The 14,258-nt window shown below is 41.1% G+C and overlaps 1 protein-coding gene across 3 annotated transcripts; it reads right to left on the bottom strand.

Moving 5' to 3' along the window:
* Positions 1-291: 291 nt before the first annotated feature.
* Positions 292-13,559, bottom strand: xirp1 (xin actin binding repeat containing 1). 3 transcript variants are annotated; one of them, XM_032531329.1, is made up of 9 exons: positions 13,314-13,559; positions 12,626-12,770; positions 12,300-12,354; positions 11,887-12,183; positions 11,003-11,081; positions 7,134-7,285; positions 6,852-6,893; positions 1,242-5,696; positions 292-808 (listed from the first exon to the last, which is right to left on the bottom strand). In XM_032531329.1, exons 2-9 carry the CDS (start codon positions 12,748-12,750, stop codon positions 806-808), a joined length of 5,208 nt encoding a protein of 1,735 aa, XP_032387220.1. In that variant the 5' UTR covers positions 12,751-12,770; positions 13,314-13,559; the 3' UTR covers positions 292-805. The 3 variants fall into 3 exon arrangements, with proteins under 3 accessions (XP_032387220.1, XP_032387221.1, XP_032387222.1); XM_032531330.1 differs by lacking the exons at positions 11,003-11,081; positions 11,887-12,183; positions 12,300-12,354; positions 12,626-12,770; positions 13,314-13,559 and adding an exon at positions 9,499-9,781; XM_032531331.1 differs by lacking the exons at positions 11,003-11,081; positions 11,887-12,183; positions 12,300-12,354; positions 12,626-12,770; positions 13,314-13,559 and adding an exon at positions 9,499-9,781 and having other exon boundaries at positions 6,857-6,893.
* Positions 13,560-14,258: the final 699 nt, after the last annotated feature.

Raw genomic sequence — 14,258 nt, 5'->3', positions numbered from 1 at the left:
TTGGTCTGTGATGTTTGCTGTGCATCATTAGTGTTGTGTTCTTTCTTGGGAGGTGATTTGTGTTGTTGAGCAGTGGTTTTCTTGGTTTGTTTATGGTGTCTACTATTATCATTTATCACTTGTACCTTCTTGGACAGCAGAGGTTCTCTTTTGTCTAGAGTCTGCTTTTCCTTTCTTTCAAAGTTCTGTAGAGCATCCTGCAAGCTCAAGCTCATTTCAAGTTCACTGTCTTCTGCATAATTCTGCATGCACATTTGTATCTCTTCAGCTGCATTGATTTTCTGTATTACATTTCTCTCCATTTCAACTTTAGTGTTGTTCAACATCATTACTGGGCAGTTTGATTTGCTCTCTGTAAGTGTTTTCTTTTTCTCCTTAGTTTCCTGAGCCTTTAAGTTCAATGGTAGACATTCACTTTGATTTGAGTCTTTGGATATTTCTATACAGTTTTGGTGGGATGTTTCATGTAAGATCTCTTTACTGATTATGTCATGTGTTGCGGTCTCTTGTTGATTATCTTGAGAGGGCCTAGAAAATGGTTGGCTTGGTTTGGGAGGAATCCCTGTGCTTTTTATGTCTTCTTTATTGGTGCAAGCAACTTCAGCAGCAGCTAAAGTATTCTGTTTTTTTACAACTTCTGATTTCATCCATTTTGGCTTTGGCGGTAAAGCTGGCTTCTGCTCCTGTGGTTTCTCGCTTGTCTTTTGGGGAAGTGGAGGAGGAGTTACACTCACAGAGTTGGATGATTTAGTGTTTCCATTTGCTATAGAGTTGGGTGTTGTAATGGATGGTTGTCCTTCACACGTTACTGAAATTGAAGGAGACAATTTTGTGTCAGATGGAGGCATAGACACCACAACACTCTGCTTGTGAACAGTCTTGCTCCTCCCTGAACAAGCCTTTCCTGAATTCCTGTATATCATTGCAGCTTTATAGTCTCCTTTGGATACATTCACGCTAGACTTCTCAAGAGACTGCAAAGCCAATTGGACATTACCTCTTACAATATCTTCTTTATCTAGAAGCTTCTGCTCTGTTGATGCACTGTGCAGAGACTTAATAGCTGCCCTCACGTCTCCTTTGGTAACTTCTTCTGTCTCATCTTCTGTTGTCTGACCATTACACTCACAGTTCACAAAAGGTGACAGTGGTTCTGGTGCACAATTACTGACTATAACTGCACTTTGTTGACAAGCCTCAAAGGAAACATTGCTTTCCTTATCTTTATCTGCATCACTGACCTTTGGATAAGTCTTGGTTTGCTGGCATCTGGAGGAAGACGAACATGTAGATTGCATCACTGTGGAGGAGCTTTCCTCTTGTGCTGTGACATTCAGGTTGTATATTTTTCCAGGGACAATGACTTCGCGCTCCACTTGCAGGCTTTGCTGCTTTGCCATTTCCAGGGACTTTTTAGCCGCTTTCACATCTCCTGATATAATGACCTCTTTTTGTGCTTGGCTGCCTTCTATTTCAGGACCTGACAAGTTCATGTCATAGATAGTTCCAGGTGTAATGATCTCCCGCTCCATACACATGCTCTGTTGCTTTGCGCGTTCTAATGACTGCATTGTTGCCTTGATGTCCCCTGCCATGATTTCCTCTTTTTCCACAATGACAGGTTGCTTTACTGCAAGTTGTTGCTTTGCTGATAAGATATCCCCAGGGATTATCTCTTCCTTTGGAGCGCAGTTTTCAACACCGAGAGAGTACTCAGACGAAAAAACTTTTTTGGTGTTCTTTACATCCCCAGGTAAAACATCAGAAATAGTTCGCTCTACCTGGTCTTTTTGCTGACGGAGACTTCTCTTTGCTTCCTTCACATCCCCCTGAACAATTTCAATGTGCTCCTCAGCCAGAAGGCAGTGATCAACTTCATCTCCTGTTGGCTCAGTATGAAGACTTTTTAGAAAGTGCAGGTCTCCTTTCTCAATGCAACTTTTGTAGAGATTCACGTTTCCTTTTTCATTTTCATCCACTCTACATGACGCTGCAGTCCTCTGGCTATTGGCAGAAGCTAACAGATTTCCAATCGTAGACTTTATGTCTCCCTTCTCTATAATATGACTCTCGGTTTTGGTTTCAGAATTGCAGATGAGTGAATAAATTGACATCTCTGCTTGCCCCCCTGCAGTCTCTTGCATTATGATTCCTTTTTTCAAATCATTATCTTGGACAAGCAATTCATCAATCATCTGGGCAATGTTTTGCATTCTTTGATCCCTCTCGAGGTTGACAGTTGTGGCTGACTGGTAGACTGGAAGTTCTACTACAGTGGTATTCACGTTACCCTTCTCCACTTCTCTAAGTATACTAATTTGGGGCTTTAGGGTTGGTTTGAGTAAGAGTTGTAACATGATGTTCCTGATGTTTCCCCCAACAACCTCTTCATTCTGGATTTGCAGACCATTGCTTTCAAGCAGGTATTTTGCCATGTTAACATTTCTACTTTCATTTGCTTCTATTATGATGCCGCTTGAGTGAACAAAAGTCATTTGGTAAAGATAGGACAGGGTGTCAGCTACACTGTTGGCAGTGATTTTGTCCAGCGGAGTGGTCTCAAAGAGCCAGGTAGTGCACTTCACATCAGATTTGGGTATTTCCTCCTCAACACCTTGCACTGAGGTATCCTCAGGCTCCTTGATCTTGTCCAGGGGCTGTGATTCAAATAGCCAAGTGCAGCGTTTCACGTCTCCTTTCTGGCTGTCTTCTCTGTGGACTGTTTTTACCAGACTTTGCTCCTGAGGTTCCCCTTTCAAACTGTCAATAGTTTGATTCTCAAAGAGCCAGGTAGAGGTCCTGACATCACCATGCTGGACATCAGTGACACTAACCATTCGCATGAACTTCTGGGATGATTGATCAGATTCAAATATCTGTTTATTGAGTTGCACATTACAACTTCCCAAGTCTTCAATGACCCTGACAGAGGTCTCATCTCGGCTGGTAAGGGAGTCTAAAGGTTGTGTCTCAAACTTCCATCTGGCTGATTTGACATCTCCTTTCTTGACATCTTCTTGGGTAACAGCTCGGATCACGTAAACTTCATTCTCTGCCTTGATGGCGTCAAGGGGTTTTGTCTCAAACATCCACCTTGCTCCTCTTACATCGCCAGTCATCACCTCCTCTTTTTTCACTGTTGTAACTTCATGAAACTGTCCCTCCTTGTCTCTGATGGCATACAGTGGCAGGGACTCAAACATCATGGTGCTCGACTTGACGTCAACATTGCTCACAGGCTGTTCGACAGAGTCTGACCTCTGTTCAAGGGGTTGGTTGTGGATCTTGTCCAGTGTGGAGGTTTCAAATATAAACTTTTTGTTGTGTACATCACCACTTTCTGCACCACTGACTTGTTGCATGTTTGCATCCTCATTGTCCTCATTGATTTGGTTCATGGGACAATTTTCAAACATCCAAGTAAATTTGTGTACAGAACCTTTTTCAAGGTGTTTGTCTTGGTTCTGTTCATCAGATGTCACAATTTCTGATCCTATTGCATCAAGGGACTGAGATTCAAAAAGTTCTTTGACTCGTGAGACATCTCCAGACTGAAAATTGACCTGGCTGACACATCTCACATCGTGTTCAGAATGTGCATCCTTTCTTATTCTATCCAAGGTTTCTGTTTCAAAAACATGTCTGACTGTTTGAACACCAACCTCCAATTTGACAGAATCCTGAATGGTGTCGCATAGCTTCAGATTGTATTCCTCACCATCTTTGATGCTGTCTAGAGGCTGCGATTCAAAAAGCCAAGTAATGGACTTGACATTGGTATTGTCAATGGCTTCTTTATCATTTACCTTTTCTGATTTGTCATACAAAATGTCCATTGGTTGTGTCTCAAATAACCATTTACAGTTCTTGACATCACCTTTACGATGCTCCACTTCTACAGAAGCATCCTGCTCTGTTTGGTTGAACTTGCAGTGTATCCCATCTATTGTCTGGGTTTCAAAAAGCCACTTTGCCATCTTGACATCGCCCATTGTATCCTCCTGTCTGGTGATGCCTTTGATTACCTCAACATTTTCTTTTCCCTCTACAAGTTTGTCTAAAGGCTTGGTCTCAAACATCCACTTATAGTTTTGGACCTTCCCCTTGATGAATTCTTCTCGGCTGACAGTTGTAACTGTATGGAGGTAGCCAGAGCTGTCCTTTATTGCATATAAAGGAGTTGTCTCAAACATTTCTTTGTTACCTTTTACATTTCCTGCTGCAATAGCTTTTTCCTCCACAATAATCTCTTCATCAGAATGAGCAATTTTGCTCAGAGGAATTGTTTCAAAAAGATGTTTGAATCCCTTAACATCGCCCTTTTCAATCGCTTGTTCCTTGAATGAGGTGTTCTTTTGAATACTGCTGCTCTCAAATATTTGTTTTTTGCCTTTTACTTCTCCTTGTTCGTCAGCTGAAATGGTAACTTTCTTCAAGCGCCCAACTTCATAGCTATCACTAAGGGTCTCCATGGGCTGGGTTTCAAACAGCCACAGAGAAGTCTTGACATCTCCTGCAATAATGCCTTCTTTTTCCAAAGGCTTTTCTGCAGAGTCTCCTTTTAGTGTTGCCAAGGGCTGCGTCTCAAAGAGCTTCCTCTTGTTCTCAACATCGGCCTCTTCTGCACATTCAACCACCGTTCCTTCAAACTTGTCCACTCCCACGGCCTCTTGTATTGTGTTGAATGACTGAGTTTCAAACATCCACCTCTTCTGGCCAACTCCTCCTCTGTGCCCCTCTTCCAGAGATATACCCCGAATTATTTTCACACCATCAGTTCCCTTGTTATTCAGGTCCAAAGGCTGTGTTTCAAAAAGCCAACGGGCAGTACTGATGTTGCTGCTGTTGATCTCCTCCCTGCAGATGGATTTAATCTCATGTATATTGCCACTGTTGTCACTAATAGCACAGCAAGGTTGTGTCTGGAAGAGTTTTACAGTCTTCTGAACATCTCCTTTCTGCTCTTGAAGCTCAGATTTGAGTTTGAGGAAGCTATGGCCTTCTATGGAGTTGCAGCGTCCCAAGTCACTCAACGGTTTAGACTCAAAAAGCAGCCGAGCCCCTGTCACATTTCCTGGCTGGATGGGTTCTTTCAGCACTGCTTCGACCAATTCACCCTCTTCTTTCTTTGATTTATTTAGAGAATCTAAGGCCTGGGACTCAAATAGCCATGTTGATGTCCTCACATCCCCTTTGACAGAAGTCTGTCTTTTAGCAGACATTTGTTGGGTGCTGTCAAAGTGCTCAAACATGGAGGAGGTGCCTCTGACATTTCCACCTTTTAACTCCTCATCATCCAGCAGCTTCTTGGTTGCATGAGGATCCCCAATATTGTCCAGAGTCCAATTCTCAAAGATCCACCTCATAGACTGCACTTCACAAGGATAACCTGCGTCTTCTGCCTGAGTGTTTTCTGACTGTACTGCTTGAAATATCTCATCGTCCACAGCGTCATCGAGACTTGCCCTTAGGTCTGGGTGGATGTGTTTAAATAGCCTCTTTAGCTCACTCTTCTGCCGTTGCTGGTACAACGTGGAAAAGGTTTCTTTTGGTGGAGGCAGTGGGAGGCTACTTAATGCTGAAGGCCCTGCATAGTCAAGGGGTCTAGGTGGTACAGGAGGAGGTGGGGGGAGAGGCAGGTTGTCTTCATCATGAGAGGATTGTGAAACTGTGATTTTCTTGGCTGCTTCAGCCATCTTTAAAAAAAGACAGATGGGATTAAAATGGTCAGATTTCAGTAGTATAAAACAATATTAGTTATGACGTGCAAATATTAGATGGCATGCATTTTAGCAAGTTAAGCATATTTACCTTTGTCAATGCTCGCTTAAGGTTTTTCACAGCAAACCATCCTCTGTCACACCAGGGTTAACAAAACACTTCATAGCTATTAGTAAGCAGATATCACACAGACACCTAATCTATACTGCAAGTGCAATAAGTTACATTAATTACAAAACGTCTGCCTTTGTAAATAGAAATCTTCAGTATACCAGCTTTACCTGATATTATTTTGGCCACTGAATGCTTCACTTTGTTCACCAGCCGGTGTCTAATTGTGTCTGTTTACCGCTGGGCAGGTATACAGGGTTATTAGATCTTTTTTGCCAGAATCATCTGGCTGTTGCAGCTGAATACATAGATAAATGTGACTGAACCAAAATAGTAAAGTTGCATATGCAAAACAAAAACACTGAGCCGAAAGATGCTGAAATGCTGCATTGAGCTAACTTCAAAGTTGGGTAATAGCTATCTGCAGGTTTGTCACCATGAGCAGCACCTTTCCCGTACATGTAGTCATTCAAACCATAGTCAATATAGAATTTTGATCATAACAGAGACTACATTGATCATCTGTCAGTATGTGACAGACAGCATTACAGTCCTTAATTTAGATCTAATGTTCACACATATTGGTTGAGCCCATTGAGATTTTCAGTTTATGGTTTGAAGAGAAATCTGCAATGATGGTACTAATGATGGTCTGCTCTGGGCGTTAACAAAGTGAGTCAAAAACGCTGATCCTCTCCTGTTGTTGGCATTGCACCTTGGCCTGACATTGACATAAAACCTGAAACACATGACTAATTATTGTCTGTTGATTGTAATGCTGAGGCCATAGGAAAAGAATATGATACTGAACATATGTCTTCTGAAGGTCTTTAATCTAACTGTTACTGTAATTATGTGTTACTAATTTATTTCGTTGCTTCTTGAGTTCTTAATTGTGGGTCAAAGGTTAGCTGGGTTTTTAGTCATGCAAGCTAAATAACAGTAACACAGTTACACAGCATACATACTAACAGCACCCACACACTGTAGTAAAGGATGTGAAATGAACTATACAATACCTTACTGTTTTTCACTATTTTTCCTGGAGTACTGGCAAATTCCTGTTAAACAGACAAATAAAATGGGATTTAGATCAGTTTGAAACATGAGTAAGTTGCATTATTTTCTGTAAAAGTATATTATCACTGTGCTGCACATGTGCTATATATTTATAGTATGCTTTGTTTGATGTATCGTGAAATGTTGAGTTTCTCCCATTGAGGAAGAGCATTGTGGTCATTCCCATAAAAGCCCTTGACCTCAGTGTGTGGGAAGGAATGAAAGGCATTTCAGGAACTCACTGGCTGTGTTGAGCCTCCTGTAGAGTCGATAGCTGCTGCTCTTGTCAGATATAGAGCTGATCTGTCTCTCACTGAAGAGGAAATAGATACCCCGTCTCTGCTTTGTCTTGTTGGCGTGCCCCCCTTTGTCAGTGATGGACTATATTTGTCATCTGCAATAGAAAAAACAACATTAATCCAATATATCTAACTACAATATTTACATTTTATATATAGTTTGCTCACTAACACTAACTGAAGTAAAAAAACAAACATGGATGAAATCTCTTTTGCAACAATTCAGATTAGTTATAGATTTAGATTTGTTATACATACTTGCAAAAGTAGGACTCAGATGTATCCCAGAATAAGTGTGGTGTGTGTGTCTAGTGCCTGATAACACTATATATTTATAGTGATGTAGGCATCTCTCTTATCACTGTTGCAGCTCCCTATTTAGCTGTGGAAACTATTCCATCAGCAAAACACAGCCTACATTGCATCCTACCGGGGATTTTGAGTAGCTTGGGGCACTTGTTATTTAAATGAAGCTACATATTATTTATTGTGCTAAACATTGTTACAAACAAGTGAGTTTACAAAGGCTTTGATAACAGTAGTTGACAGGTCAAATGGGCCCACACAGCCTGCCTACTGCCTGAGTCCATCACCAAACATGCCAACATGCATGCCATGGACAGACCATGATGCCCAAGAAGAAGAAGAAAAAAAGCAGCAACTGCTCGCTCAACTGGAGTGACACAGATTGTTTGCACATTGTTTGTGTGCACTCTCTGCCATCAAACCATCAACACCTGACCTAAGGAATGCGCCTGGATGCCCCCCATGAAAAAACATGGACATGATCTCAACTTGGTGTGCATTAGTTCACCTGGTTGTTTCACTCCGCACTAATAACGTTCTTTGATTGATTGAAAAAAGAAATGTCCTCAGTATATTAGCAGAAAACAGTCGATCAGTTTGAGTAAAGAATGTGTTAAATTCAGAAAGTACTTCAACAACAACAGAACTGTGGACAATGTGGCCAGAGGTCAACAGCCCAGAGTGCTGCACAGGCCATCCAGCTGTAAATAATGGCCACATTTAAACACACCTCCCCTTTTCAAACACTAAGCCCTCGCCGGACAAAAGGATGGACCAGCAAGCTGGCGCCTCTCACGAGTCTGGACTTAAACTATTTTCATAGATGGGTGAGCAGACAGAATGAGGCAACCGAGTGCCATGCGTGTCCTGTTAAAGCCCTCACATCTCCAACTGAGGTGGTCAACTTCATCACTTATCATCGCCGTACACTCACAAACACACTCACTGTATCAATAGCTTGGAAAATACTGATATGTGAAATCCAGTTGTTACAAAGTGATAAAAGACTCGAAGCTTCATTGACGTTTGATACCTTTTCTCTGTGATTCCCACACTTTCAAAGAAATTTCTTTTGACATCTCTTTGATCTGATCCTCTTCATTTTCCAGGAATGAAGAGGAGCTATTAGCGGAACAGAAATGTGGGGGGGGGGGGCGTTTTGGGACGGTGGCAGCTGTACAAATGATGGTGAAATGCAGTTGGTATTTGTTCTTCACTACCACCACCTTCACCACTGTCAGCTGTCGGCGATTGCAGCCACATTCACAGACTGTAATGAAAACCAGCATGCCAAAAGGCTGCTCATTCTGGTCCTAAACAGGACATCGCACACCACTGTGTGTTACAACAGGCAATAAAAGTTATTCTCCTCATTACTTTTATGTGAGACGTGCTGCTTCTCATTTCGTAATTCAACATCACTCCTGTGATGATAGAAAGAAGAAAAGCTAGTGACTGATTGATTCTGTTCTCTGACCTCTCATTCCAAACATTTCTAAGGATAAAGGGCTGAAAATTGATAGCCACTCAAGACTTAATGACGATGTCAGCAATGTAGTCACAACACTTACATTTTTGACCTCTGATATCATTCGTAAAGCCATAAATAAGAGCAAGACGGAAAGCATTCAGATCATCATAGCTTCTTTTCTTTTTCGATCAAAGTCTGTGATTTAACAATTTATTATCAACTTTTAACCTTTTATTTAATCTGGGAAAGTATTTGTTTTCTCAGTGTCTTATCATCAACACATTGGCAAATATTAAACTTTGCTTTAACTTAATATTTTGAAGATTGTTCCACTGAAACTAACAAAGAGTGTTCACTGCTGACTCCACGCATGTTCACTTGTCTTACAGCTCAATCACATCAGAGTAAAGAAGTACTATATATTTAAGTAGCTTTCTCAGCCAATATAATGCAGTATTTTGTTTAAAATTTTTGCTACACATTCGTCTCAGTTTCCTCCATTTCAGTAGAGTTAATACTCATGATACTCACTCAAATACCATCCAGCGTCGTTCTTTGTCACTTTCCTGTGTACCTCCACTGTGCTGGACTCTTAAGGCCCCTGTGATGTGTTTCCTCTGTCAGTGTTCCTCTCAGCTCCTCAGTTCACTGTGACTGAACTCTTTTTAGTCCTGTGGCCTCGGTGACAGCTGATTTTTATCAGAGCCCACTGCCCCAGTGGAAGACTTTGGCTATTTTGGGAGGGTGAGCTGGCGGCTGCTGCTACTCAGCTGAGTCAATCACCTCTGTTAGTCACTAAGGGACTGGGGCACCCCAACACCTCCCATTCCCATAGCTACATTGTCACCCACTATAACGGGCACAAGGTGGTTGTTTGGTGGGACATGATTAAAAAAAGACAAACTAAAGGTCTTATTTTCCTACACTGATAGTTGACTATTTCAATTTATAATTGTCACATTTATTCTACTAGATTATGCCAGTAGACTGTAGCAGTGGTTCCCAAACCTTTTCTCTTAAAGGACCCGTAAACTGACACAAATTAGACCATAGACCCCAATTTGATTTTGTCCCAAGGTCCCCCATCTGATTGGATTTATGCTTTTAGATGTTTTATTACGTTACAAGCTCATAACCAAAATAGCATTATCAATTACCTATTGATGGAATTATAGTGAACATTTTGGTGAAAAAGGTTTTCCATTTTTAGCTGGGGACCCCTTGGAACACCCTCGAGGACCCCTGGGGGTCTCCAGAACCACTGGACTATAGGAGGATTTTCTAGAGATTGAAATGTAATTTGTAGCGGAGGTTTTAGAAATATTTGCATTTGCGTTTAAGAAAATACACAAAAATGTTGTCAAATTCTACAAGAAACACTGTTGACGTCCACTCACATTCCTCTCTGTGTCTTATTAACACTATAGACTCATTTCAGGTTAAAGTGTCAAGTACTGTGCTGATGCAGTTCTGGGACAGCGAGGCATGGCTCAGAGAGGGCCAAGGTCTGCGTCACGGCCAGAGCCATCAGCAACAGTCTCACTCCTATCTTAAGCCTGAAGCCAAACGCATAGTTATGGGTTCACACCGCAACATCCTTGTCTTTATTTAGCTGTTTCCCTGAAACTCCCAGGGCCAAACAACACAGGTGTCAGTGTTTACGCATCTCTGTCAGGATTTACATGGTGATACTTTGAATACCAAAGGCCTGAATCCCGGCATTTTTACTTGGCTAACTTTATCTAGATTCATATGATACTTGATGTGTGAATGCTTATGTTTTTGACGTATTAATGTCTCAGCCGACATACAAAGAACCAGCAGGAACACAAACATTGACTTCTTCAAAGATCAGTGACATCAGTCTAAGTTTTTTAGTTATCAAAACTCCTACAAAGTAAGGACAACTGACTGTGAACTGTGGCACCAAAATGCAACAGTGACCTCATGTCTTTGAGGGAACCCTGGCACCAACCCCATCTGCCCCTATCAGATCTCACTGACTATAAACGTGAAATGCAGCACCCCTGCTCACCGTGTGAGTATCTGGATGCTCTTTCAGAAGACTCTGGGAGTCCATTCATGGTCTTCCCTCCTTCCACCTGTGCGATTCTCTGTGGGTAAACAACGTATTGTGTGGTGAAGACAGTTACAACACTGCTGTTGGTGTTTGGTTTCGTGGTTTTATGGCACGCTACAGTATGTATCTTTTTGGTTGGAAAAAAGAAAAAGCCCTATTGGAAAAGTAGCCTGCTAAACTTAAATGATTAGTTTGACATTTTGGGGAAATACGTTTATTCGCTTACTTTCTGAGAGTAAGATGAGAAATTTAATACCACTGTCATGTCTGACCATCAGATGTCCTGTTTTTTGTTTTTTTAATTCCGCCCGCCAGCACCTGTAAAACTAACCCTATCCCTAACTCTCTCCACAAATAGTTAATTGTACATTTCTTTTTTGTACAAGTAAATAAATTAGATGTAACATATTAATAGGTGAGCTTTACAGGTGCTGGTAGGTGGATGTTGTTACCTTTGGATAGAGCAAGGCTACTCGTTTCCCCCTGCTTCCAGTGTTTATGCTAAGCCAAGCTATGTAGCTGTAGCTATATATTTAGTGTACAGACGTGAGAGTGGCATCAGTCTTCACATTTCACTTTTGGCAAAGGAGTGAATAAGATAACTGGTTGAAGAATTTTTTTTGAAAACATGTGTGATGACAGAGAGAATACAGCTTCCACGAAAGCACGTGTTTGTCTCTGAAGCCTCTGGTGTTCAATGTTTGGCTTGTTAATTGTCTGCAACCATGTACTAAATTGAATGTAAGCTGTAGCTTTGACTCTGGGATTTAAAGAATCAAGTATTGCTACGCTGAGCACAGTCATGAAGTAAATGGTATGAAAATTTGTATTAATCACACCTGAACGGTTTTCTTCAAAGGGGTGTTGGGACTTCTCCAGTCCTGCAGAGGGCAGTCTCTTCCTGTGTTTCGGTCGGTAGCAGAGTTGAGCCGAGGACTGCTGTTGAAGCTTTGCTGCAGAGTGACCTTTGATTCAAACAGGGCACACAGAGCTTTGGTGCCGGAAGTGTCCTTCTGAGGGAGGAAGTCCATGGAGCGGCTCCTGGACAGATTAGATCTTTTTCCAGTTCCCCACAAGGACACGTTCTCCTCGCTCTCCAGCTTCCTCCATCGACCGTCCACATAGCTTTCTGACACCTAGAAGCAGCAATTTAAATTCAGTTTGTTTTGGGGCAGTGTTGTTGTCGTTTTCCTAATTGTCACATTTATTAGCCTACTCATGATGAAAATAGGACAAGAGAAATATGTATTACCTGAAGTTTATGCTCCTCTTTTTCAACACTCCTCAGGTCACCAGAGCTTTGATAACTGTTTGAACAAAGTTAGTGGCAAATGTATTAAACACAGCCCTTTTGATTTGAATCCAAGGATCAGATGGGAATTTGTAAACCGTAAAAGTGAAAGAACCTGTCTATTGAGTAATGCTCAACCTTCATTCCTCATGTGTGTAAAAGTAAAGCACTATTTATTGCTGTGTATGTCAATTGGTCTGACGACAACTTGCGGTCATTTACTCTACGTATTTCTGTTCATAGAGATTAAGTGAATGTGCACGTACAGTGTATTATGCAGAACTTACTGTTGCACTAGCTGAGACACAGACTTTCTGTTCCAACGGGTGGAAGCTGGCATGACCCATGACCTCTCCTGAACTCCTAAAAGATTCTTCAGCGACTGGGTCCTCCGCAAGCCAAATGCCTCCATTGCAGTCGCTCTAACATCAGCTAACATAAGGCAATGTTAGAAATGAGTGACAACTTTGAATCACATTATGATTGTGTATTAATGCTTACAAACGATTTGCAACAGAAAGTATGTGACTTGTAAATGCTGAATCATGTGATTGGAGGAGCTTATTGTCCCATTTAGAGCAGAAAAGATGAAATCCATAAACTCTTTCTTCCTCTTTCAACATTTTGACTAGAAGCTGAGGTTTAACCCAAACTTGAGTTATTATATAACCGACTGTCACACTGAGAGTCAAATGACTCTGTTAATGTGTATGAACTCCTGCCGGTAAACCCAAATTTACTCCTCAGTATGACTGAATGCTACACTTGATTATATTGTTGCAAAAGACATTCCCTACTCTAAAAAACAAAAAGGTTACAACATCATAAGTTTGAACAGAAAACATTTCTATAAACTCATGCATTACTGGAAAGAAATCCATAAGCCAAAAAGCAGAGTAGTTACAAAAATCACGATTGCAAATAAGGTTATGCTGCTCTGTTTGCAAGATCAAAATAATATATTCAGCCCCATACCTGAAGAGAAGAAGCAGAAGTCACCTGTGCATCTCTGTATCTGTGGCTGTCTTGTGGTTAACAAGATTATCTCACAAGACACACCAATGTAGATGTGGCCAAAGTCCTTCAACACCTTGTGATTCGAGGCTTCCGGATATGAGATCTGCCAACATCACCTGATACATTTCTCTGACAGATCAATAGTTACCAAGTTTTTATTATGCAGATCATAAAAATAAAACTCATCTCTTAGTTTGTTATTTAAATGCTTTGGACAGTGATGACAGTGATAAAAACACTGAGAAACCAGAGAGCAGACCTGTGTGTTCTAATGACAGCTGCTCCAGTCAGATGTCAGTGCTGAAATTCCTGGCATAGCCGCTCTGTTACTGTATCTCGTGCCGAAACTTAGAGCAGCAGCATTTTATCTGCACCTTGCATGCTTCTCATTGCCACTGTATTACTGCAGCAGGATTCACTCTCATTCACCTCTCCTTAATGTGCTTTAAACAGATGATAATGCGTTAAGTTGCTACTGCCACTCTGCCAATACAGAACATGATCCAAAGCCGATGAAAAGCTGACACTGCATGATGATTACAGTCAGCTGAGTTACAGTTCTACCAGACTGTTGGCATGTGAATTATATATACACCAATAAGTCAAAGGCAACTTTACATAATCCTTTTTTTTCCAACGTAGGCAACATGGTGTAATCATTAACTGTAATAAGGATACACTAGTGTAGCCCAACAACAGTTTACAAAGCACTAGCCTGCTCTGAAATCATAGAATCTGAGTATCATAAAAATAAGAATTAAATAATAGACCTTATGTTTTATGCTAAAACACTAATGCATCACATTTAACTGATAACTATGCTCACAATATGATTGTATTTATTTACTTTGGACTGCTAAACCTTAATATTTTTTGGTTATTTTCCAAAGCTACTCTCCAGGC

Source organism: Etheostoma spectabile, chromosome 12, assembly GCF_008692095.1.
Source record: "Etheostoma spectabile isolate EspeVRDwgs_2016 chromosome 12, UIUC_Espe_1.0, whole genome shotgun sequence".
Lineage (NCBI taxonomy): Eukaryota > Metazoa > Chordata > Actinopteri > Perciformes > Percidae > Etheostoma > Etheostoma spectabile.
This window is presented reverse-complemented; position numbering and strand designations above follow the sequence as displayed.